At 38.8% G+C, this 26806-nt stretch overlaps 1 protein-coding gene across 1 annotated transcript in view; it reads right to left on the bottom strand.

Annotated features, from left to right (window-relative positions):
- The window catches only part of rspo4 (R-spondin 4), a 53064-nt gene extending 26866 nt beyond the window's left edge, over window positions 1-26198 (bottom strand). Inside the window, exons 1-4 of the mRNA XM_034149927.1 lie at window positions 25740-26198; window positions 8293-8481; window positions 5092-5229; window positions 1487-1693 (exon numbers count right to left, since the gene is read on the bottom strand). Of these exons, the coding sequence (XP_034005818.1) occupies window positions 1487-1693; window positions 5092-5229; window positions 8293-8481; window positions 25740-25824 (619 nt within the window). The 5' untranslated portion in view covers window positions 25825-26198. The remainder of the gene's footprint in view (window positions 1-1486; window positions 1694-5091; window positions 5230-8292; window positions 8482-25739) is intronic.
- Window positions 26199-26806: the final 608 nt, after the last annotated feature.

The raw sequence follows: 26806 nt of genomic DNA, 5'->3' as shown, positions 1-26806 counted from the left end.
AGCAATATCAATATGGTTCCTAGTTTTACTCTAACGGAAAGAGAAAGTATTTAATGGGTGTCCTCTAACTTGGTTATGAAATGCTAGTTTTTGAAAATATCATCACTTTTTCCTTAACATGTGACTCAGATATTTTTCTTTCCAAAAACCACGCCATGTGGGAATATATTTGAATTTTAATAAAACAGATAAACATTTTGAAAGTGGTTTCCTACCCGTAGCCTTTCAGTTGTTCCACCACATGCCATCATCAGAAACCTTTTGTACCATGCTAGTGTCATATTTCATTTGCCATAAACAAAAGCTCCCAAACTGTGTTGTTATGATTTAAAGACAAAATCACAGCACAAACAGGTGAACACAACATTTCCTAAAGGTTTCCCTGACAGCAGAGGAAATGACATATTGGATAATAGCCCTGAGAAGTAAATCACTGTAATTTGTATTTAACCCACAACATCAATATGTATTTAACCTACGTAATCAAGAGCCAAGACAGTTGACGTAGTAAGAGGAGAAACAAAGTCAAGCTGAAGTCAACCTTGAATATTTGTTATGTAACTTCCGCACCTCAGTAAAAATTATTCTGTATGTAGTTGAATCCAAACCAAGATCAGAGGGAGGACAAACTCAGCATAGGGAGGAGTTTGTCAACAAAAGAAAACTGGAAACTGCTGTTCGCTAACCGTTTCCTACCACAAGTCCATTTTGATTTATTTTAACCTTTACCAAAATTGTCCTATAACTCTAACACAGCTGTAATCGTGCCACAGGTTTATTGTGATATTTCAAAAATACAGCAGTAATTGATCATAGGATGAGAGAGAAAGGCAAACTCTGATAACCTACTTGATATTGACTAGTTGACAATGGAAACTTGCTTTATAAAAAGGGAATTTATTGATACTCCTTTGCTGTGAACAAGTTTGATGTATGTACGTTTACTAGTAATAGTTTATGAAACTAATTCATTGTTTCCCTAAGTTTGATTTTGTTTATCACTTAAGTTACAGAATGTCAGTAACTTCAGCTTCAAAGAACTTTCACCTTTCAACCAAAGACAATAAAGCATAAAGTTATCCATATGGAGGGATAGCAGGAACATAACACCTCCGTAATATGCAATAAAAACCCTTAACCTTTGAAACTTGTCTGTAAAAGGTCCAACAGTTATGGAGCTTCTTCCCTGCTCTGCTACTGCTCCCGAAAGGAAAAACTGTTATCATCAGCCTACAAGTATTAACTTGAAGTTGCACATGTTGGATTTTTTTAAGAGGTCCAATCTCCCATTTGGCATTATAAATTGCACAAGCGTGTCAACAGAGTACATTACACAAGACTTAACAATGCTGGAAATAGACAAGTGTTGGTAGTCTAACATAATAAAGAACAAGCAGCAGCTGGTCTGTGGTTAAATACAAATTGTATATGAACAACTATTAAATGTGTATTGTTTGCACCTCTAATCTCCCCCCTTTCTCCTCACCTGTGGGACACTTTTTCTTCATCCTGCACCTCTGTGTCTCGCTGTGCGACGGACAAAGTGATGCTGCCTTCTCTTCAGGCGTTCTCCCGGACGGCCCGCCTATCCGGGTCCTGGTCTGCTTGCCCCACCTGAAGCCGCAGGTGACGCCTTCACGGAGACAGGCGCTCCATTCGCTCCATTCTCCCAATGGAGCCAAGAGACCGTCCTCTAAGAGAGAAAAGGATTGAGATTTGTCAAGGTCAGACAAATAGGTAGTACTTCAAGTTCTTGCTTTTTTAACCACATGTCATAAAGGGAGACAGTATTGGGGAAAAGAGGATGGCAGAAGCCAAGTTTTCAACTAGTTTAGAATGTGATAAACCAAAGGAACATCATGGGTGTTTCAACAAGTACATTTTTAAACTTTTAAAATGCACTTTTCTCTCTCTCGGCTTTAAGCTACTATAAAACATCAGATCACCTGACAATCGATAATACAGCTCTATATTGCTGCCTGCGCCACTTGTCCCTATTGAATAATAGGTGCCGGTGCATGATAGCAAAAGGAGGTAATAATAGAAACAAAACTAACTGTCTGTTTTCGCTGCCATGCTCTTCGTCCAACCTCGCGGTGAACATGGAGTAAATCGTGTATAGTATAAAGGGAGCTTTAGGGAACATGTCAACAGGATCTGTCATTTTAAAGCTTCTTCTTCATGGTCTAATTGAGAAGCCCTGCAATGCATTCTGGTAGTACAGCATTGAGTATTTAGATGGCGACATATTGTCTAAAGTTGAGGCAAAGAGTACTTTATGAGAGTTGTCCAGTGCAAATCACCACCTTCAGAAACTCCCTGCGCCCTTTTCCGAAACACATTTCATTGATAAGATAATATAGCCAATAGTTTTAAAACAAACTGCTATATTTGTCCGGTTTCAATTAACTAACAAGTGAAAGCCTTCTTCCAATCAGGAGCCAAGTCCTAATGCCTATAGTGGCATGACCATGAGTCGTCCAATGCTGTGAAGCCGCATGGCCCCTTACTTTCGAAATCACCCCTATACCAAGGAAAATGCCAACTGTAAATAACTTCCTTTTAATTTTAATGTTTTGGCTTAATTTTCTCTTCCGTTAGAGAAATGCAAGAACTGAGATGGTTTAGATCAGGGGTGTCAAACTCAATTTCATCGCGGGCCACATTCGCATAAAGGTTGCATTCAAAGGGCCGGTTGTAACTATATAAATATATAATATATATAAAATAATGTATTATATTACATTATTGCCTCTGAATTGGATTATTATCGGATAGGATAATAACTTAGTAATTAGCTACGTCTGAAAGCAGAAGTCCAGGGCAAATAATTGCAAGTCTCTTCAGTGCGCATGTCACAAAACGAGATCCATTGTGGGACATGTAGTTTAAGGGCAACCTGCTTCTGTAAAGTGGCATGTAACCGTATAATGAACGTATTATATTCTCTGCAAGCTCTTGCAGGGCCACATAAAATGAAGTCGCGGGCCGGATTTGGCCCCCGGGCCTTGAGTTTGAGACCCCTGGTTTAGATAAATCAATAACTCACAACAATCACCCATGGAGCAGTTGCAATATTTGAAGACGACGGTTTTCCTCAGACACCGGCAAACACATTGCTATCATTTAAGATAGATGAGTACCAGCTGAAGCATTAATACACGGGACGTCACACTCCTAGTAACCGGTTGCTGATTAGTGATGTCACCGACAAAATCAATCACTGCAATTTTTCCACAAAGCCCACAGCGGAAAAACCATCAGCCATAGCCAAGTTGGGACAACAGTTCCTGGAAATCATCATTATCATTGTCAGAGTTTGGTATAAATGAATAGATTTCCAGTGACTCCTTGCTGGAGTTGCTCGAGGTGTGTACCAACAGTGAGGCATGAACCCTTAACATCGCCATCAAAACCAGATGTGGTCACGAAGCCAAGAAACAGCAGAAGCTGCAGATGGCGCAGGTGGATAGCAGAGGGGAAACTCAACAGTACATCTCACTTAGTTAAAAGGGACGATACACAACCAGAGAAGGTAATACATTCTTAAACTTCTCAGAAGACTTTAACGTGAATCATGTGTTGAATTGAAAGTTTGGCTGCATATTAGAAAATAATTAATAAATAAAGAGAAATAAATGGAGCACATGCAAGTCCACAGAAACAGACAAAGATAAGAATCAGTTCTCATAACAAACACTTAAATACTTCAAGACAAAATACCACAAAGGCTGAACTTGTAGTTTGCACGTGTAACTAAACTGTTATGTGTTAAGAAGTTTCTTTACTTTGATATTGTCACTTTCTTCGAGAATAATAATTTTATCCATGAGAAATCGTTTAAAAATAGCTTCAAGATGTGTTTTCTTGTTCATGGTCTTATTTGAAACAAAGTGTAGTTTACCAAAACAGTTGCAACTTATCAACAGTCGCACATTTTTGACCAAAGTCCGCCTGATGTAACCTAAAAAATACATAACCAAATAAATGATCAACCCTTAACACATAAAACACTGCAGGAAATGACCACAGAGCCAAAGAGAAACCAGATTAAAGGAAAGGTTTTACCAGGAATATGTCTGCTGTTCGTTTGACCGATGCTTCCATTTCAGAGCTGGCTTGCATTTAACAGCTGGCTGCTGGTCAATAGGCTTTTAGTTCACTGACTTCAAGTCACTAAATATAAAACATTCATAACTGTAAGCTGATTATTTGTAGGTTTTTTGGAGGATAGCGTTTCAAGGAATGAGTATATTTACACACTGCTAAACTACACTTTGACTTTTTCATCATTCTACCAAGACATAATAACAGCTGGAAACTATTTTTGGGGACAGGAAACAGTTCCTTTGTCGGGGAGTATTTTCAGCGGCAGATTAATCCACATTTGGAGCTCTATTGAGGATTTGGGACAGTGTATGTTCATGGTAAAGAAGGAACATTTTACATAGTTCAACAGTGTGGCTCATTAGTGTGTTTTTTATAGTTTTCGGACAACAATAGAGCTCTACGGCAGAGAGAAAGAAGATACTGTATATCACGTTTTGATACACACAAATTACCTCTAATCATAGGGCTGTGCGATTATGGCAAAAATCATAATCACGATTATTTTGGTCAATAATGATATCACGATTATTAAATACGATTATTCATTGACTTTGAAAACATCCATTTATTGAACTTTAAAACAAATACAAATAATAATTTGAACAGTATCTTATAACTGTTGATTACCCTGAACGTATAATTCAACTGAAAAACTTTAAATAAATAATATCAAAATAATAAATACCAATAAACAAGATCAACACATATTTTGGAACGCACTTCCACAAGCTACTAATCATATATAAATATGATAAATACAAATAAATTAGACCAAAATAAATTAGATCAAATATGTTGCAGTGCACTGTCACAACCTAGCAAAGCAAAATAATTGTTTTATTCGATTATGTTGTTTTCGTAATTGTGGCAGGCCAAAATCGTAATTGCGATTAAAATACGATTAATTGCACAGCCCTATCTAATAATTTAATTTAATTTCTTCAAATTTGTATTGGGTTATTTAAAAGCGTCATTACTTACCAAGGCAGTCAGTTTGGTGGGCGTAGGTTCCTGCCGGGCAGTGTGTCACACACTTGCCGCTGGACATCTTGAAGCCTGGTTTACACTTGGTACAGAATTCCCGGTCGAAACAGTGCTCACAGTCCAAAGAGCGACACCCTAAGAGGAGGGAGAAACGAAACTAGTCGTGAAACTACAGTCTCATTTTGTCACTTCTAATCCCACCCATGTTCACTTAAAGTTAGAGTGGGTAATGTATAATGTAGAAAACAAAATGTAATATTTGTAGAAATACTTTTTTTACGCTGACAGCAATCAATAAATGAAATGAAATGTATATAGATATCTGTGGCTGTGACTGTATGTGAGTGTGAGTTATGACAATATCCATGTTTAGTTGCACAATTTGGAAAAACAAAGCCGTATTGCAATTAATTTCAACGTTGTAATATTAGAGGGAATGACTGTTTTAAAAACATTATTCACATTATCATTGAATAATATATTTTAATGATGCTAACTTTTCAGGAATCTTTAGGATTTTATATTTAGTCTGTAATACCGTTTGGAGGCCAGACCTGCACCCCTTGAATATTGCACTAGTTCATATTGTGATTTACAGTGGAGGAAATAAGTATTTGACCCCCCTGTAGATTTTGTAAGTTTGCCCACTTACAAAGAAATGAACAGTCTATAGTTTTAATGGTAGGTTTATTTTAACAGTGATATTAAGAATATCTAAAAGAAAATCCAGAAATTGACGTTATATAAAAGATAAAAATTGATTTGCATTTAACTGTGGCAAATAAGTATTTGATCCCCTTGCAACCAACAAGGATTCCGGCTCCAACAGACCGGTTACATACGTCCTCTTCCTTTAGGAAAGTACTCCTAATATCAACTTTGTTACCTGTATAAAAGACACATGTCCACAGAATCAATCAATCAGATTCCAACCTCTCCACCATGGGCAAGACCAAAGAGCTGTCTAAGGACCGGGTCCGCACCCTCTGATGACTGCACCAGGCTGGGATTGCCTACAAGACCATCAGAAAGCAGCTTGGTGAGAAGGAGATAACTGTTGGTGCGATTATTCAGAAATGGAGGAAACACAAAATGAGCATCAGTCACCCTCTGTCTGGGGCTCCACACAAGATCTCACCCCGTGGGGTATTGATGATCATGAGAAAGTTGAGGTATCAGCCAAGAACAACACGGGAGGAACTTGTTAATGATCTGAAGGCAGCAGGGACCACAGTCCCCAAGAAAACTATTGGTAACAAACTACACCATAATGGATCAAACTCTGCAGCGCTGCAAGGCCCCCTGCTCAAGAAGGAACATGAACGACCCGTCTGAAGTTTGCCAATGAACATCTGAATGATTCAGAAAAGGCTTGGGAGAAGGTGATGTGGTCAGATGAGACCAAAATCGCGATCTTTGGCATCAACTCGTCATGCCATGTTTGGAGGAAGAGAGATGCTGACTATAACCCCAGAACACCGTCCCCACCGTCAGGCGTCATAGTGGAAACATTATGCTTTGGGGATGTTTCTCTGCTAAGGGGACAGGACCACTTCCCTGCATAGTTGAGAGGATGTACGGGGCCATGTACTGTAACATTTTGGCAGATAGGCTCCTTCCCTCAGCAAGGACCCTGAAAATGGGTCATGGATGGGTCTTCCAGCAGGACAATGACCCTGAACATACGGCCAAGGCAACACTGCTAGTGGCTAAAGAAGAAGCACATTTAGGTGATGGAGGGGCCTAGCCAGTCTCCAGACCTCAATCCCATAGAAAATCTGTGGAGGGAGCTGAAGCTTAGAGACGCCAAGCATCAGCCTCAACACCTTAAGGATTTGGAGAGGGTCTTCAGAGAGGAGTGGACCAACATTCTTCCTGAGATGTGCACAAACCTAGTGACCAACTACAAGAAGCGTCTGACATCTGTGTGTCCAACAAGGGTTTCTCCACCAAGTACTAAGACATGTTTTGCAAGGGGATCAAATACTTATTTCCTCCACCGTAGAGACAACATGTTGCTTATACCTTAGCCTTCTGCTAACGTTAGCACACAAGTTCAGCACTCACACAGCAAGCTCAACTTTTAGAGAGATGTAGACAAAATGATGCGAATAGCTTGGCCTATTACTAACGTTACAACACAGTCTCATGGCATTTCGTGTTATAGTCACGAAATTAATCTATTGATTCGTGTTCACCAACACGATTTCGCCATTTTTTTCGTGTCACACAGAACGATTTTAAAAGCAATGTAAATAATAACAAATTAGAAGGAAAAAGACATTTAAAAAAATACAGATTTAAGTATTCTGACACAGAACGATTTTAGAAGCAATGTATTTATATTGGTAGTATGTTTCGTGCCTGCACCAAATAATAACAAATTAAAAGGAAAAAAAGATGACATAAAATACAGATTTCAGTATTCTGAGGCTCTGAGCCCCATTTCTTTTCCTCACTGACGGCAAAAAAACTCAGACATTATACAATTTAAAATAAAAGGGATAGGGTTAGGCTTAGGGTAAGATATTGAGTAAGAACATGTTTTTATGAACCACACAGCTTCTGGTCTTCCAAGACCCGACCGGACAAAAAGACGCGTTGCAGGCACGAAACATACTACCAATAGAAATACATTGCATTTAAAATCGTTCTGTGTGACACGAAAAAAATGTGAAAATCGTGTTGGTGAACACGAATCAATAGATTAAATTAATTTCGTGACTATAACACGAAATGCCGTGAGACTGGGTTGAACGTTAGCATCGCAGGCTCACAAGTTCACTGCTCATGCAGATACAAAATGTTGCTATTAGTTTAGGGTTCTGCTAAATGTTGCCCGAGCCCTTATTGGCATCTCTTAAGTCAAATACATTTTCTTGTAAATGGGAATTAACTCAATGAATGAACCAGGCACTCACTAAGGAAAGTTTGTTTTCCCTTTTGTTGGCACAGTGTTTTTCTGGAATGAATTAAGAGGGATTCATCTCAATACCGGGATTATTCCAAAAGTGTAAACTATGTAGATTGGTATTGTTTGTTGTTGTTGTGAACTTTAAAAAATAATCAGTTCCTTCATTATAAAGGGCCTGAAGACAGATGAGTCATGTGTGCTGATGTGAGTAAGACTAGCTATCAGTGAAGACTCTTTAGTCAGAGAGATGTTAGCAGGTTATAGGCCTTTTTCAAATATCGTACTCATGCAGCGGTTGATGTCCTTCCCTCTCTGTCCAAAGTGTCCAGGGGGGCAGGCGTGGAGACAGGTCCCATGGTGAGACATCCCATCCCTCTGCAGGAACAGGAAGAGTCGCTCGGGGCAACGCACACAGCCGTTGTCCCGGGAACACTCCAGACAGCTTCGACAATCGTGTGATGTCTCTCTGTGAGCTGCAGGAGACAACAGAGTGTGGATTAGGAAAGAATACTGGGCACTATATTAGAGGAGAAATTCAAATACTTTAAAGGGTATGGAAGCAGGGTGGGGGAGAAGATGAAGGAGGAGAAAATGTCTTGACTACTGAAATACATCTGAAGATATACTGTAGTGTAGCAGTGATTAAGCCCTTTTGTATGTATACATTAATGATGTTGTACACCTTTTATATAGAAATCTCCTAAGAAGTGTTTTTAACTGATTTTTTATTATTGATTTTTTTAATGAAAAAGTATATTTTCATTGACACCTTGAAATGAAGAACATATATCACTTTATTTAAAAGATGCTACAGGGTGTGTTTTTTTTAATATTAGTAAATATATCTTTTTTAATACTGTTTCTTGTTTTTCTGTTAAAATATAGTGGCTGTTCCAAAAGGGGATTAGTAGGTGGGGTATATATCTTGATATATTCATTGTCAAAAATATACTGACAAAATGCTTTATGGAACAAACTATTTTATTTGTGCGATATTATAGAGACCAAAAATCATGAATCTACATTAAAATAATATATATTTACTTTTTCAATGTTTTCTTACAATCTAGTGTTCATTTTGGAATTTCAGCCAGAAAAAGAAAATGTCCCCCATTGTTACATTAAAGGGGACCTATCATGCAAAATGCACTTTTGTACGTCTTTCATACATGAATATGTGTCCCCGGTGTTCCAGGGAACTCACCAGGGGCCTCATTTATAACGCCTTGCGTAGGATTGACGTAGGAAGGTTGCTTACGTAGTACAAAGCACAAAAATAGGTACATACATTTTCCGCCATTTTCCGATTCACAAAACGTTGCGTACCGGCGAGGGAAGTGCGTACGGCACTCCCTACGCCTGTTTCCCTTGATAAATCACAATCGACTCGTAACGCCCATATTTGCCTATACATAGTTAAAGAAACGCCCATTCATTCATTCATTTTGACTGACTGCATGAAGAAGATCGCAGGAAATTACGATAGAACAGCTAAAAAAGACATCTCACACCGTGTCAGATTTTGGTTATTGTGGGGAGGTGGAGATAAATCATATTGTTTGGTGGATGCAGTTTGAACCAGAGTAGCAGCATGGAGGTCGGATCGTCACCAAAATAAATAAATAAGTGGTCCGAAAAAAGTTAATGACAAAACAAATACACATAACCTTCCTCAGGCAGTGTGTTTGTACCGGGGACAGGAGACACCCCCTTGATGAGAAACTGTAAGAAATGATCGGGGAATCCCTCCGGAGTGGAGTCATGACGACTGGATCTGAATTATTTTTGTTGTATTTGGTGGTTTGTGTTCCAGCTGTCGATCAGCAACTATATATACATAATCCACCAGTTAAAGGAAATACAACTAATGGATTGTGTTATATTAGCTGTACAATTTACCACATATGGTGTTCTTAGTTTCCATACCTCCTGTGTTTTACGAGCGACTTATCAAGTCTTGGCAAACGGCATAAAACACGATTAAACGTGATAGTATATAAAACCATGCTCGTATCTACAACCTATAGAAATGCAAAACGGCGTCAGTTTAGACGTAATTCTGTCCTCCTGCTTACCGCATCATTTATGAGAAAACATTTCATAACATTAACACAACATATTCGAGGTGGTTTTAAATAGCATATCCGTATTTATTTATTTCTCCAAGTTATGTTTTTGTGTGCACTGAGGAGTCTCAAACAGGCGTTTGTTTAATCATTTTAAGATTGGCTTTAATCAATGTTTGAAAATGAATTCTTCATATTTGATAAATGAGAGGTAACATTTTATTTATGGTATTATTTCCACATATTTCTCTCCATTCTTCCTTCTGCCAACGGTGTCGCAGTTTCTCGTCTCTCCCGTTTGTGTGCTTAGTGCGTACGCATGGGTTAGAGTTTGCGTGGAGGACAGCACATTTTCCCGTCAAGTTAGTATTTTATAAATCGCAAACATTGCGTAGAAACTGGCGTACGCCATTTTTTGAGCGTATATCCCTTTATAAATGAGGCCCCAGGTGTCAGAAAACACAACCCTCTCTATTTTCCTCCATACCCAAATCTCTAAAAAAGGGGCTGCAACGGATCTGATAAAAACTTATCCAGATTTGAACACTGTCCTGACGTCAGGACGGTGGCGCTACAGCTATTGGGCCAACTCCACCAATAAGGAGGAGACAGCCACGGCCATTGCCGTTCGAAAGCGCTGGAGACGCTGTAGTACATATGCCAGGCCTGTAAGTGGCGCTGTAGTCTGCCACAAAAGCAGCGAAGAAGACTTGGTTACCATGGTTACCCTTCTGTTTATTCTCCGCTGTGGCTTTCTTTCTCCCTCCCCGAGGCAAGCGTTTGCTCCCGCTGCAATGCAATCACACCCCTGCTCTAGAGGGAGTTCACTACCAAACACTCCCCCCCCTGCCTGAAACGCCTCCATTGTAACACATGCGTTTCTATTGACTAGTGCTCCAACACATTGTACGTGATAGGCTAAGGTACATTTCCAACACATCTTTAAGCAGTTGACCAATCACAACAGAGCCGGCCAGCTAACCAATCAGAGCAGACTGGGCTCTGGTTTCAGACAGAGGGTGAAAAGAGGTGCTGCAGCACAGGCATGTTCTTTAGTGACGTTTACTCAGAGAACATGTTAACACTAGTTGGCTAATTTTACTTTTATTTGAGTATAATGTCTTTAGAGTATAGTACTTTGACTTGGCTACAATATGTTAGCACTCTTTCCATCCCTATTTCATGTTGCCAAGTTGCCACTGAAGGCCTAACAGGTGATTTACTGTAAAGATAAAAAATCCCCAACAGCCAATCCGTCCATCAGCAGTAAGTAGATTTCCTACACGGACATTCCAGAGGTTGTTAATTTTGCCAATCAACTGCTGCCAAGGATAACAGACTATTTTCTAAGGAGGATCAAGGGACTATGTGCAGTCATATCCATCCGCAGAAAGAAGTCCGGTAAATTTAACGTCAGCTGTGGCCAACAAACATTTGTTTTCATTATTCAGAATACACCATGGAATACTTTCAGAATATTTCTTTTTGTTTTTGACAGCACCACATTTTGGATTAATGATGGCCATCTGTCCCCAGTTAAAGGGGACCTATCATGCAAAATGCACTTTTGTACGTCTTTTATACATGAATATGTGTCCCCGGTGTTCCAGGGAACTCACCAAGTGTCAGAAAACACAACCCTCTCTATTTTCCTCCATACCCAAATCTCTAAAAAAGGGGCTGCAACGGATCTGATAAAAACTGATCCAGATTTGAACACTGTCCTGACGTCAGGACGGTGGCGCTACGGCTATTGGGCCAACTCTCCACCTATCAGGGGAATGTGGGGTTGGGCCACGGCCGGCCATTGCCGCTCGAAAGCGCTGGAGACGCTGTAGTACATATGCCAGGCCTGTAAGTGGCACTGTAGTCTGCCACAAAAGCAGCGAAGAAGACTTCCCGTGCATGGTTACCATGGTTACCCTTCTGTTTATTCTCCGCTGTGGCTTTTTTTCTCCCTCCCCGAGGCAAGCGTTTGCTCCCGCTGCTTTAATTCAATACAATCCCTCCCCGTGGAGGCAAGCACTGTAATTCTCTCCGGTTAGTCCACCAGCAGATGACAAACACCCACCTCTCCGCCTCTTCCAAGGAACGAGGGGACCGTGCGGCAGAGTTTCAGTTTCAGTTTGTTTCGCCGGTCAAGATGTCCGTTAAAGTTTAAATCTTCCGGACAAAATTAGAAAAGTGCCGGTCAAAGGTCTTCTTTGTTATTTATTGAGCTTTAAAACAAATGAATAACGACTCTATATAATAAAACACGGAGATCTCTTTTTCTCTCCCTCTTCTGACAGCCCAGCAGCTGATCAGAGCACGTCTCCCCTCTCCTGCAGGGGGGCGTGGTCAGCAGAATCAGACCCGTAGACAGCAAACAGCACATAGAGCGAAATGAGGCATGGCTAAAATGCATGATCTTTTTGGTATTTTGAAAACAGAAACGTATAAATATACCTTATATAGGTATGGCCCTACAATATATCATTTAAATATAGCATGATAGGTTTCCTTTAAAATCAGGTCACTAAATAATAGTACATTGTATTTTATAGGACGCTTTGATAGGATTGTTTTTGAATGTTGACTGACATTTTAGCTATAGATGTATTTTCTAAATTATTGGGAAATGAATGATATAATCAATAGAATGCCAGTAGTTTTTTTCTCTCATTAAGGTTACATGTTCAATATTACCTACTGTGACTGTGGCTTTGCTAAATGTAGATGCCAACAGAAAACAAACTACACAGTATACTGTATAGCTTGTCAGCATGAATCCATGTTTCTACACAGACATAATATCTATCAAACATGAAAAAAAAAAAATACACTTCTCTCTCTTTTGGCAAACAAAGAGAGTTCAGTCCTGATTTGTAAATCTCACTGACCATATATTTCACTTCTTGGTAGCATGACAGTTAGGCTTACAGCTAAGCCAAAATAAGTCTTATTATATTATAACAGCGAGCTAGATGTCTCCTCCAAAGACTCAACAGACAAAGTAGGAATGCTTCCGATGAGACAGGGATAAAAGGGGATATGGAAAGAAGGATGGAATGAAGTAAAGATTGATGGAAAGATGAAGGGCAAGCAGTGAGTGTGCGTGAGTCTGAACAATCATGAAGTGTGATCCTAGATATGTATGTGTGTGACGGTGTGTGTTTGACGGTGTGTGTGTGTGTGTGTGTGTGTGTGTGTGTGTGTGTGTGTGTGTGTGTGTGTGTGTGTGTGTGTGTGTGTGTGTGTGAGCAAAGGTGAAAGGTTTAATCTTGATAAATGTTTTTAACCAGGTTCCCGAAAAAGGTCATTACAGGTCACAGTCAACGCAACAGACTCTGTTAAGTGAAAAATGGCTTCTTTACTTACCTTATAAGCTAAGTTCATAAACTGTATTATAAGCACATTTAGTGCACAGCCAAATATATTTGCTTTCTTATTTACAGACTCTCTTATAGGTTAACACTCACCTCACACAGAGACACACACCTGCCAGACACGGCAAGGCAACTGAGGCTGACATTGATTCAGAAGAAAAAGACACTATAAGTTTACTCAGTGGACCTCAGTTAAAGTACAATTGACGTTTGAAGTCAAGTATGATATATATCAGACTATCTGAGGAAGAAAAAATAAACATGAAATATAATTAGGGCTGGGCAAGTTTAAGCGCTTGTTGTGTCTCGTCAAATGTGTTAGTTATGTTTATGTATTTTGTCTGTCATTTCCTGTTTTATTTTGTACTTACCTCTTGTCTTTAATTTCAGGCCCTGTTTCTTCCTCCCCTTGTGTGTTTTTCCCGCCATCATCAGTGTCTGCCCCGCCCCTGATTGTTTCCACCTGTTCCCACTCACCTCATGTTTAAATAGTCCTGTCTCTCCCCTGTCCTGTGTCAGTTCGTCTTGTTTGTTTCACCGAATGGTCGTGCCAAGCCTCAGCTCAGGAAGGATCGCTTTTCACTCATGTCAGGTTTTGTTATGTTTGTTTATTTTGTTAGGCTTAAGTTTTTATTAAGTCCTCTTTTTGTTACGCTAGTTTTTTCCTCCTTGTGAGTGCTTTTTGTTATTTCCACTACCTACTCTGATAAGAGGGATTACCTGATCTGTTCAAATAAATACATTTTTTTATTACATTCAAGACTTTGTCTCTGGGTCGTGCACTTGGGTTCATCAGTTTGTGTCGAGGTCCTGACAGCACTGTTATCTCGCTAACGCATTAATTAATTAACACCACCAGTTATTTCATTGCGCATTAAAGTTTTTTTTAAATTCATATTATTATTTTGAAAGTCCGTTGTTCACTGGCTCTGAATACACATAAGACCTTTCCCATTTATCTAATTTCCCCTCCTTGACTCCTATCCTTGCGTCTTAGTCCCGCCCACAGGAGATGCGAGTCGAGGAGTCGAGGAGGGAAACGCGATTAAAGCAGTTAATACAATAATATCCAGGGGATGCATGCAGAGCTGTCATTGGTTGAGATAAGTCCGGCCGTGTGTCACGACTCTTTTAAACATCACTGTTGCCGGAAATTCATCCCCGGAGGATACATCAGTGTATCCTCGGTTATATAAATAAATGCCATTGTTCTCCTCCGGTTTACAGGCACTGTGTGTACATTATATAAGGAATAATTATGATGATGAATGCATTTTTTTACCACTAAAATGCAGCAATACATCTTTGATTCATGTCGTTTATAACTGGACTATTACAATTATTATTAACTTTGTCTGTACAAAGTAGCCTAGTTACTTTCTTGTAGAAGTACAAATGTCCAGGAAATATGCCCAAATCAACAAAAACTGTGGCGCAGACGGAACGCGGTGAGTGGCGGGGGACAGAAACATGGAGAAAGGTACCGAACTCTAACATGGTCATTTTACATCTCTTCAGGCGGCGGAGTTGATAGAGTTATTTGTAACCATTAATGCAAAGTTGGATTTTCTTATCTCTGGACTCAGAGGGTAACTTGTTCTTCTATAACAAACTACATGTAGATAAAACGTTAATGCCTTGGCAGTGGCAATAGCTTTGGTTTCATATGGGATTTGATTACATTAATTAATGTTTAAGTTGAGATTTACAATACATATTTTAACTGCTATTGTGTAAAGGGAATATTGCTGTTAAAAAGCACATTATTTGTTTAAAGTGTTCGCAAACCAAATGTTATTGCCCTTTTTTTCATATAGCAGTACATTTAAAATAAAAGTGCACAATACACTACTTTTGAATTCATTATTTAATTTTGCGCATATCAATGCAATAAGTTGCGATTAATCACAGAACATGCGATTAATCGAGATTAAACATTTTAATTGTTGCCCAGCACTAAATATAATTAAACGGAAGTATAATCAAGATCAAAAATAGTAAATTTGTGAAATGTATACGTGTCTGCAAGTTAAATAGTAAAAAGGAGAAATAAAAAAGAATTAAAGGGATAGTTGAATTTTGTGTCAAATGGCCCTATTATGTTTTTAGGCGTTTTCCATTTGTGTGCATGTAAATGGTCTGCAAAGGCTAAAATACCTGTGTTCCCTACAGAAGGAGTCTTTTCTAAGATGCAGTCTTTAAAATGCCAAATTACACGAAAAATAAACAAATATCTGATAAAAAACGTACCAAAGTAAAGTATTCAATAAAGACTCAGACTTGGCAGGTCAAATCTTATTTTCTGCTCTTGACCGATTAAAGCAATTATTACATTCTAAGAAAATAGTGTAACAAATATTTTTAAAACAATTATTTGAAAGACTTGCCAGGCAAGTGCCATCTGTGCTGCAGCATGTATAAAATAGGTGTATGCTGTTCCTTTATCTGTGTGTTTCTGCTGCAGACTGTCCTGCTGATACACTTTAGAAGAATCTAATGCATCATGTCTGATAGTAGCAATTGACTTCAGATGTTTTTTAGGGATAAGAACCATTTCTAAGGGATCCTGCTGAAAAATCCTCTGTACTTGAACCATAACAGGTGCCGAGCAGCTTTTTAACGGAGCACTTAACCCAAGTGACTTTGGTTTAGTAGCTCATTGGCAAACGGACTCAGCAGCTCCTGGGTGTAAATGTAGGCCTAATTCATCAAATAAAAAACAAGTATGTGAGATCTGTACTGACATAAGCTTTCAGAGAACAAGGGCTATTTTTAAGAGCTGCCATTCTAAAGGCATTCAATCACACTAGGAAATCCATCAAAGAAGAGGCAAAATAAGTAGTTTCCTTACCAACAAGAGTCGTCATAGACCAGAACGCAATGCAGACTCTTCACATACACCTTCTTGAATTCTTCCATGCTTGAAATATTAACATCCACTCCCCCAAACTGCAGTTTTAGGGGTGGAATCACTTTTTACATTCATTCAACATTAATAACATTTACTATTAATATGGTCTTCTTTTTTATTTTTACCCACAAGTATGCTTTTATAGTTTTCTTCATTCCAAGTTCATCCGTTACAGTGATAAATCAAGAGTCAAATGAAAAAGTTAATTGTGAGAGGATGAAACAAAAGAAAGGGGGTAAAACAGCCGGGGCTTGCTGTAGCTTACTCTAAATGAACATCATTGCAACTAAATTAAGAATCACCATATTGTAGTGAGTATGGTTCGCATTTTAGTAAAATAAGATAAATAAATACACAACCCTGCGACCACGCCATGTGACAAATCAATCAAACCCCTGCGAGACTAACAGGTGCATTATGTGACTCCTGTCTCCTGACTCAGTTTGAACCTTTTTCAATGAGACGTGTGAGGACTTTGAGAAGAACACTCTGGGACAGAGAAGCTAAATGGACTGGTTTCACTCTGCAAAATTAACGAAAAGATTGCACTGAACTTCGGGGTGCTCCATGCGGTGAATATCGGCCACTCATATGAGTAGTACAACACTCTTAAACAGGCCCCGTACAGTAGTTTGTTATAGATTTGTATGCATGTAAATGGTCTGCAAAGGCTGGAATCCCAGAGGTCCCTCTAGAGCAGGGGTGTTCAAACTTTTTTCACCGAGGGCCACATACAGAAAAATATACGAAGGGCTCACCCTCATAAGTTCAGTTATAAGTTAGCAAAATCAATCGAATGTAGGTAAATGATGCTTGTGAGTGTTGGAAGCTCATCCCTTAAAACAGAAGCCTCCGATTGATAAGGAGAAATAGGAAGGGTGTATTTCAAGCTTGTTATGTAAATAAGTCATTGGGCTTTTTTCTTATCAACTAAGATATGTTAAAAAATGTTTCCAACTTTAATTGACTGAATTTATTTGAAAAGTGGTCTACATGAATACTACTGTGTAATATATTTTTACATTTATAGTTAAGAAGTACAATATAAGACAGGCACAAGTTTCATTTGTGGACCGTATTACATTATACTTTTTTAATTTGCTGAGGGCCGATTCTAAATGGTCCGCTGGCCGCATTTGGCCCCCGGGCTGTAGGTTGGACACCCCTGCTCTAGAGGGAGTTCACTACCAAACACTCCCCCCCCCTGCCTGAAACGCCTCCATTGTAACACATGCGTTTCTATTGACTAGTGCTCCAACACATTGTACGTGATAGGCTAAGGTACATTTCCAACACATCTTTAAGCAGTTGACCAATCACAACAGAGCCGGCCAGCTAACCAATCAGAGCAGACTGGGCTCTGGTTTCAGACAGAGGGTGAAAAGAGGTGCTGCAGCACAGGCATGTTCTTTAGTGACGTTTACTCAGAGAACATGTTAACACTAGTTGGCTAATTTTACTTTTATTTGAGTATAATGTCTTTAGAGTATTGTACTTTGACTTGGCTACAATATGTTAGCACTCTTTCCATCCCTATTTCATGTTGCCAAGTTGCCACTGAAGGCCTAACAGGTGATTTACTGTAAAGATAAAAAATCCCCAACAGCCAATCCGTCCATCAGCAGTAAGTAGATTTCCTACACGCACCTCCTGCATTACATTAACAAACTGCATTAGGTAATGTCCATAAAAAACTATAAAAGTGACCCCTGGGTAAAAACTGTTTTTCTCATAACTTTCCATTTATCTTTATTTCCTGTTACAAACAAAATGTCCAAGCTGCAGTGGAGTTTGTTTTTGAGATTTTGGAGTCTTTTACATGTAAGCATGACTATCTGCCCAATATTACTATGCACATTTTAGCTGCTCTGTCACTGGCTGAGTTATGGTTTAAGTTTTTAAAAAGGTTAAACCTGCGTTGTCTGGGTCAAAGTCACATAATCACTCAAATCAGATAGCTGTGTCTTTAGCCAAACCAACTTGCAGTATAGACTGAAACAAGCTGCTGTTTCCTTTGAAATACCCTGAACTCTTAGAGGTCCATGTATCTGAAAGTATTTTCATGGCTTAGTTGAATACTCGATTCTGATTGGTTAATTTGGACATTCCAGAGGTTGTTAATTTTGCCAATCAACTGCTGCCAAGGATAACAGACTATTTTCTAAGGAGGATCAAGGGACTATGTGCAGTCATATCCATCCGCAGAAAGAAGTCCGGTAAATTTAACGTCAGCTGTGGCCAACAAACATTTGTTTTCATTATTCAGAATACACCATGGAATACTTTCAGAATATTTCTTTTTGTTTTTGACAGCACCACATTTTGGATTAATGATGGCCATCTGTCCCCAGTTAAAGGGGACCTATCATGCAAAATGCACTTTTGTACGTCTTTTATACATGAATATGTGTCCCCGGTGTTCCAGGGAACTTACCAAGTGTCAGAAAACACAACCCTCTCTATTTTCCTCCATACCCAAATCTCTAAAAAAGGGGCTGCAACGGATCTGATAAAAACTGATCCAGATTTGAACACTGCCCTGACGTCAGGACGGTGGCGCTACGGCTATTGGGCCAACTCTCCACCTATCAGGGGAATGTGGGGTTGGGCCACGGCCGGCCATTGCCGCTCGAAAGCGCTGGAGACGCTGTAGTACATATGCCAGGCCTGTAAGTGGCACTGTAGTCTGCCACAAAAGCAGCGAAGAAGACTTCCCGTGCATGGTTACCATGGTTACCCTTCTGTTTATTCTCCGCTGTGGCTTTTTTTCTCCCTCCCCGAGGCAAGCGTTTGCTCCCGCTGCTTTAATTCAATGCAATCCCTCCCCGTCGAGGCAAGCACTGTAATTCTCTCCGGTTAGTCCACCAGCAGATGACAAACACCCACCTCTCCGCCTCTTCCAAGGAACGAGGGGACCGTGCGGCAGAGTTTCAGTTAGGTTTTCTTTCGCCGGTCAAGATGTCCGTTAAAGTTGAAATCTTCCGGACAAAATTAGAAAAGTGCCGGTCAAAGGTCTTCTTTGTTATTTATTGAGCTTTAAAACAAATAAATAACGACTCTATATAACAATAGGCTATAATAAAACACGGAGGACGGAGATCTATTTTTCTCCCCCTCTTCTGACTTGATCAGAGCGGCTCCCCTCTCCTGCAGGGGGGCGTGGTCCGCTGCAGCTCACAGAATCAGCCCCCTGCAAAAACAGGGCTGGAGAACAGCAAATAGAGCGAAATGAGGCATGGCTAAAATGCATGATCTGTTTGGTATTTTGAAAACAGAAACGTATAAATATACCTTTATATAGGTATGGCCCTACAATATATCATTTAAATATAGCATGATAGGTCCACTTTAAGTAAAGAAAAAGGGCGCAAGAGAGATTAAAACTTTAGAGAAATCTAAAACTTTCGAGAAATCATCAGGAAGAACACAAACAGGAAGTAAACACTAAAGGGAACAGCAAAAGAAGACAGACAGAAAGTAAACACTAAAGGGAACATGGTATGGGCTCTGGCAGTGTTTAAAGACTGCTTAATGGTAAAAAAAAAATTGAACACACTTGGACAGTTACAGAAGACATCCATCAGTGCTGCCGTCATTTAGTGTAACGTTGCTGTCGCTGCAGTTCCAAACATTGGTATGCATTCAAACAAAAATATTAGTTCTTAGGGGTGTTCAAAGTAGACCATTGGTTGAAATTAAGACAATACGACAAAAAAGGAATCTAGCTCAGAAATGCAGAAAATAATGACTCTATTTTTAACCCTAACCCTAACCCTTACAGCCATTGTTGTTGTAAGTTTGTTGATTCAATGTGATTTACCTTCAAATACTCTAAGGTTTAGATACATTTCTGATCTTTACAAACACTTTCACCAAAATAGGTATAATTGAGTCATGCTAATAAATTATGACTACATTAATTTACATAGTGGCACATATTGAACTAGTCGGTGCAATATACGGTGTACTGTAGCTGCAGTTCAGCTAAAAAGGTTCTTGTTGTTGCATACATCTGATTAAACTACGTAAACTACTTAACCACAGCTAATCTAGCTAGAATCACCTGTAAACACCTAAACACACTGAGCCATGTGCACTGGATTATGGGAAACAAATTCTAGCTTCACCACTTTGAACTTGGACAAACACTGTCCTTATCGGCCAATCATTACATTAGGGCCTAGAAATGTTAATTGTTAAGTAGCTAATCCCTGTTTATCGGACACACCTTCCGAAAACTCTTTGGAAATGTCATTGACAAGAACAACATGGAAAAGGCATTAGAGGATTAGATGGTAAGAGGACAGATGATATCTGGGAAATAATGTGGTTCAGAGAAAACAAAGCCCAAAAGATGGAGACAAATGATAGGAGAAGATGTCAAGGACACTTTATTGTTTCACAATTACTCAGCCACCTACACTATTTTTGGGCTTCGAAACCAACATTTTAAGTGATTTTCTTGTCAATCTGTCATTATATTGTGCTAGTTTAAGTAGCAATGACCTTTGACTTTTCACATGTAAAGGATATGTTTCAAAGGAATTTGTTGAACAGAGTTATAAATAGTTTTTGAATTGAGATGCGAAAGGTGAGTAAGAAGTAAAGAAGAGTCCAGTGCAGACCATATTTCCTCAAAATAACTAATTTCCCTGATTTTGGACGTGACTGTGAGGTCTGGACTCATCGTCCGAGAAACAGTTCTCTGCACATATGCTATCGATCTGCGGGCTTAAGGGACTTTAAGAGGCGCGGCAGGTTTAGGTAGCGTAAAACGCTGACCTCTGCCCTTGCATGGGATTGCGCTGGGTTTTTAACAAGCACCAGGTGTAATAAGGTCCGTCGGGGTTCCAGGGAAACATGCTAGGGTTTAAAAGAGGCATTCCACCTTGAAACTGAATTCACATCATGTCCTGAAGGTAAAAAAATGGTTAAGAATGATAAGATGGTTTTAATGAAGGCAATAAGGTTTAATATAAAAATATTTGGTTGTCAGTTGTGGGAGGAAAACAATTCCAAAGGTACTGTCTGATGTAATATTTTCCCAAGACAAAGTACTAACACACGTATACAGTATAATAATATCAATGCAACATATGATATATTCTCCAAAGCAATTTATCTACGTATGACAGAATATCTTTATATCTTTAGCTTTAGTAAAGCTGCAAGCAGATATTAAAATGGTAATCTTGTTTGCACATCATTGATAACCTTAAACTTAAGCCTAATTTACCATGATCATATGATTTTAACAATGTTTATTGAAATATAAATGGTATGCTGTGAACAACATTTTAGGTTAGCTGTGATTATGACTTTTTTCCAAATCAGTAACCTCATTTATATAGAAAATAAAATGTACATCATGCTATGAAAATCCATATTGCAGATCACAGGGTGAGTTCAGGTGGGATCACAAGAATTCCGTTTTAGGGTGCGATTTCAAGGTAACATACAGCAGCCGCCGCTTCTGTAGATGGTGCCAGAATACCCACAATGCACCACAATGCGTACACTAACAGGAAAAACGTGCCAGGTGGGGGTGACGTGTTAAAACAACACAAGATGTGCAGTCCCTAATGACCCACGTGTGGATATCCAGACAATTGATAGCAGTTGTGTGAAAGATGTGCTGTTGTTGAACACATTTTTCAGCACGTGACGGAGGGAAGTCAGAGCAGCGTGTGTTACATCTTCATCCTCCCACCACACACTGTGAAGGATGGTTTCCTCCAGTGTGACCAAAGCGTTAAGCAGCTTTTATTCTTGTGCTAATACTGAGATGTCTATAACCCATACCTCAAGATAAATGAGTCCAAATTTGATTTTTGTATTTAGTATGATTACAAGATAAAACAAATCACAACAAGGCATCTGTTGACTTTTAGGGCTGGGCAATAAATCAATATAATATTGATTTTGTGATATGAGAATACATATTGACTTTTGGATATCTTACCAAGTGTTGCCATCCTGATTTTAAAGGCTGCATGATGGTATGATAGTATACATTTTTTTTTTTACATTTACTCAAGTACTGCACTTAAGTACAATTTTGAGATACTTGTACTTTACTTGAGTATTTCCATGTTATGCTACTTAGCATTACCCAACTACAACTCAGAGGTAAATGGTGTACTTTTCCTCCACTAAATTGATTTAATACCTTTAGTTACTTTACAGATTTGGATTAATGATGTGAAATATAATATATATATAATCAACAGACTTTAGTTCCACCTGGAGTCAATTCACAAGCTACCCTGCAGTATACAAAGTCATTCAAACTAGCTGCACCTTTACCAGCTCTGATAACACTTTAATGCATCAATAATCAAAACATATCATATATGTTATTCTGAAATCTCATCAAACCTGCAGAAGTACTATTACTTTTTGTGTTTTAAATATATTTTGATGCTAATTCTTTTGCACTTTTACTTGAGTAACCTTTTGAATGCAGGACGTTTACTTGTAACAGAGTATTCTTTCACTCTTGTACTTCTACTTTCACCTAAGTACAAGATCTGAGTACTTCTCCCACCTCTGATTATTTATCACTTAGAATCTAATTTTGATGAAAGCACCAATAGTGAACCCATTGCAAGGTTGAGATCAAGGTAACAAATATTTTGATATTTAAAATATTCCATATTGCCTAGCCATACTTGAAGCTCATCATAGGACTGTAGCATTCCTGAATTTATTCTCAACATGCTTTTGCATTGAATGTCATGTGTTGCAGTTTTTTCTGTTGGTTCATGATTGCATGACATGTACTTAGAGGAGGGTCTTCACTGCTGTCACACATGTTCTGATGAAGTTATTTCCCCCCTATGTGATTAAAGGAGCCCTATAATGCTCATGTTCAGGTTCATACTTGTATTTTGTGTCTCTACTGTGACATGTTGAAATGCTTTAATGTTCAAAAAGCTCTTTATCAGAGCAGAGCCCATTCCGGCACTGTTGTGATTGGTCAACCGCTTAGAGATGACAACATATCATGTGATGTAGTTGTTAAGTACAGTATCTGAAATTGTCTCCACTTATGTTATAAATAATAACAGAATCATTTTTAAAAGGAGCCATTCTGCACTAAGAGTACTTTGATTACATTTTAATTCAAACTTTTCTTAACTTTTTCAATTTTAAATCAGGCCTTTTCCTAAACTATTTTTTAAAGGATCGTATTTATACTTTCACACTGTTTATTGCTAGTACAGATCGGTGAAGTTTACATCCTGATTTATCATGTTATTAAGGATATCTGAATTAGTCCTCAATATTAAATTAATTATGTGGAAACAGCGGAAAGCCAGCGTTGGGATCTGAATACCCAAGCAGGGAAGCATTTTATCTCAAACATTGATCAGTCTCACTCCCTCTGAATTCTCACAGGTGCTCACAATTACCCACAGTAAGCTTACAGAAACACTAATGGACAAAATAATGGGTTCAACCTCCTGACTTTTACAGTTCAATTTTCCAGCTCTGAAACACTTCAAACCTCTGCCAATGTGTGTGTGTGAGTTTTAACAGCTTAAAAAACCAGGTCCAGATGTGAGAGAGGGCGAAAGGGTGGGAGAGGTGGAGAAAAGGGGTAAATAAAGGAAAGGAAAAAAGGGGTACAGGGGGAATGAAGGGGGGAAGGGGAGAATCAAATGACATAAATCTCTCTGGTGTGAAGTGATGCATTCTGACAGCAGGTCAACCTGTCGCGCCAACAACCAGCATTTGACCCTTTAGACTGCAAAACGGTGTCTAGATTTAAGCTGTTCTGATCTATTAGCGTCAAATGCCTTCATCCAAGACTTAAAGTAATTTTAAGCAACATTTTTATTGTAATTTTGTAAAATGTTGCACAATATCATGCTCAAAATGTGTATGTTTCAAACTTATACATATATTTTTTTAACATTTGTTCAATTATTTAGTACTGCCTTGAGACAATGCATTATTTTAAATCAGGTTTATGCACATTTAATGTTTCGATCTACTTGTGAACCGGCAGTAATTTTCGTTGCAATTAAATAAATAAATAGAAAACAATACGTACTAGGGCAATATCCAGATTGCGGTAGTCAACTTTTTTAATGAAAATAAATATGGTCAATCTCTCGAATATCGCAAATCATATCGCAGTTGCAATGCAAGATATTTTTTTCCAAATTGTGCAGCCCTATTTTTCTTCAATTATCTAATATTATTTAAATTCAGATTTTTGTAATAGGTTATCTATATTATATTATCAATTCTTAATTGAGCATTCCATTTCTGCTAAATAATGCATTGAGTAGAAGTTGTATTATATGTTTTCCTCTGATAGTCTGACTTTGTTAAACCTGGTATTATTGAAAGTGTGTAATCTAGCTGTCAGATGCAGTTACTCTGAATGAGAGTCAGTGGAACCTGATGGCTTAATGCGCCCCCCCTCAACATTTCCTAACGCCTCACCTCTTGGCGTGGAAGGTTAGGAAGCTAAAATGACGGTGTAATTGAGACCGGATCCCCCTCTATTAGTTCCAAATTCCTGAGGAAATGCCAGACACCATTGAGCGTGAGGGTCACCACATACCTGTGAGGCTGTGGTGAGACTGTTTTCAGAGGGTGGGGGGGGGGGTTTATTAAGACTCATTAGCCACAAATCGGGTTTCAAGGAGAATTTGCAACAACTGTGGAATCTCTGCTGCTGCAGAGCTTTACAAGGAGTGACAATCCAACCCCTTATTGGAACTGTGAGAATGTAACGTGGTCAAATTTAACGATGATCTAGACTCAACTTCTCCCAAAAAGTATTTTAAAAGTCATTGATTTCTGGATTTGTAGCAATGGACGAAAACACTGTTGCAAAATGATGAAATATAACCTATTCAATGTCTACTGCAGTGGTGGATGTTGATAAAGAGAAACTAAGCAAAGAAAATATATTTATAAATGTCAAATTTCTTGAAACGTCTAACAATACTGAAAACATTCTGTGCTAAGAAACTTTTTTTTCTTCTGTTTTGCTATAAAGTATATAAAAAAAACATATAGATATAGATTAACGGTAAAGAAAATCAATGTCAATGTTTTTTTTAAAACCTGCTGACTAATGTACCATGTGTTATTATAATAGCGCATTTTTTTAATTTTAGTTAAAAAAGGTAATAAATAAAAAAATATTATTAATGCTGTTCCCTAAATGTTAATTTATCTATTTGAAAATATATCCCATTGTAAAATAAATATAATAAATCCATTTAAAATTGACATTTCTTCGCGTTTGCTTTTTGCATATTGTGTAGAATCCGGAAGCTTCCATCATGTAGAATATCAGCTCAGTGACGCTTTAAAATAAAAGTTACTGCATTGAATCCGGTTTGTTTACCCAGCGTACTCACCACTTTGCTTCTGCACGGCGCCAGAGCCCATTTTGATCACCTCACACAGCAAGATAATCACAATGGCAAAGAGTTGCAAATGCATCTGGGCTGCTGGCAAGCGCCCGCTTCAGCGCCAGGCTGCGGACATCTGCGAGGACTCCAGTGGTGGCAGGTTGGAGATTTAGTTCCACAGCGAGGGACAGAAAGACAGGAAAAAAGGGGAGAAGACGGGGTTTAAAAGATGATGGGATGGATGGAGAATATAATCTTGCAGGCCCAAAGCAGCGCTGAAAAAGATTAGTGTAAAGGTGAGAGGCGAGACCGAAGGAAATCCTCTTCTTCTCCTTCGTTCTATTTCACGCAGAAGATTCAGGGCTAAGATGAGGAGACAGGCAAACATAAACAACACAAGAGGAGCTCATGAAAGTCTGAAAGAGCGGAGGTGAGGAGAGCAGAGAGCCTCGTCTGCTTCCCCAGACTGGCAGCTTGGAGGGAAAACTCACCATTTAACTACCACTGTCAAATTTGCGATAAACGAGCTCCACTTATCCCGTAGCCATCTTTAACCCTTTACGTGCTCTTAGGGCCTAAGTGGTTCCATATTTGCAGCTTGATCTTTAGCCCCCTCCTCCTGGCTCTATCTATTGTTGTTCAGTCTCTTCTTTTTATTTGATTTGTTTACTGTCTCTCCCTGTACTGGGCAAATTGGTTTTCTGTGGCAATCATATTAAATGCAGGCAGTCGGTAGACTTCATTTGACCACCCTTTGAGGAGGAAAAACAACTGGAGGGCAGCATAACTGAGAGTTTAAAGATGGATTATAGTGTAGCTTTGCGATTGATTTGTTGTTCCTGTTTGGGTAAGGAGTCAGGTACGTAGGAAGTCTGCGATTTGTAGTAAGACGTGTAAGATGAAAAGGCTGTGTTAAAGACAGAGTGATTTGTGAAGTTATACAGTAGATACAGTATCAGTATAAGGCTAATTAACCTTTTGGTTGGGGCCAGTAACTGTTAAGTAAGAATATTGGATAAATCATCCATACATGACTCAAATGAACAAAAAACTCTTTCTCCAATCTCTCAAAT

The sequence above is a fragment of the Trematomus bernacchii genome, unplaced genomic scaffold (genome assembly GCF_902827165.1).
Source record: "Trematomus bernacchii unplaced genomic scaffold, fTreBer1.1, whole genome shotgun sequence".
Classification (NCBI taxonomy): Eukaryota; Metazoa; Chordata; class Actinopteri; order Perciformes; family Nototheniidae; genus Trematomus; species Trematomus bernacchii.
This window is presented reverse-complemented; position numbering and strand designations above follow the sequence as displayed.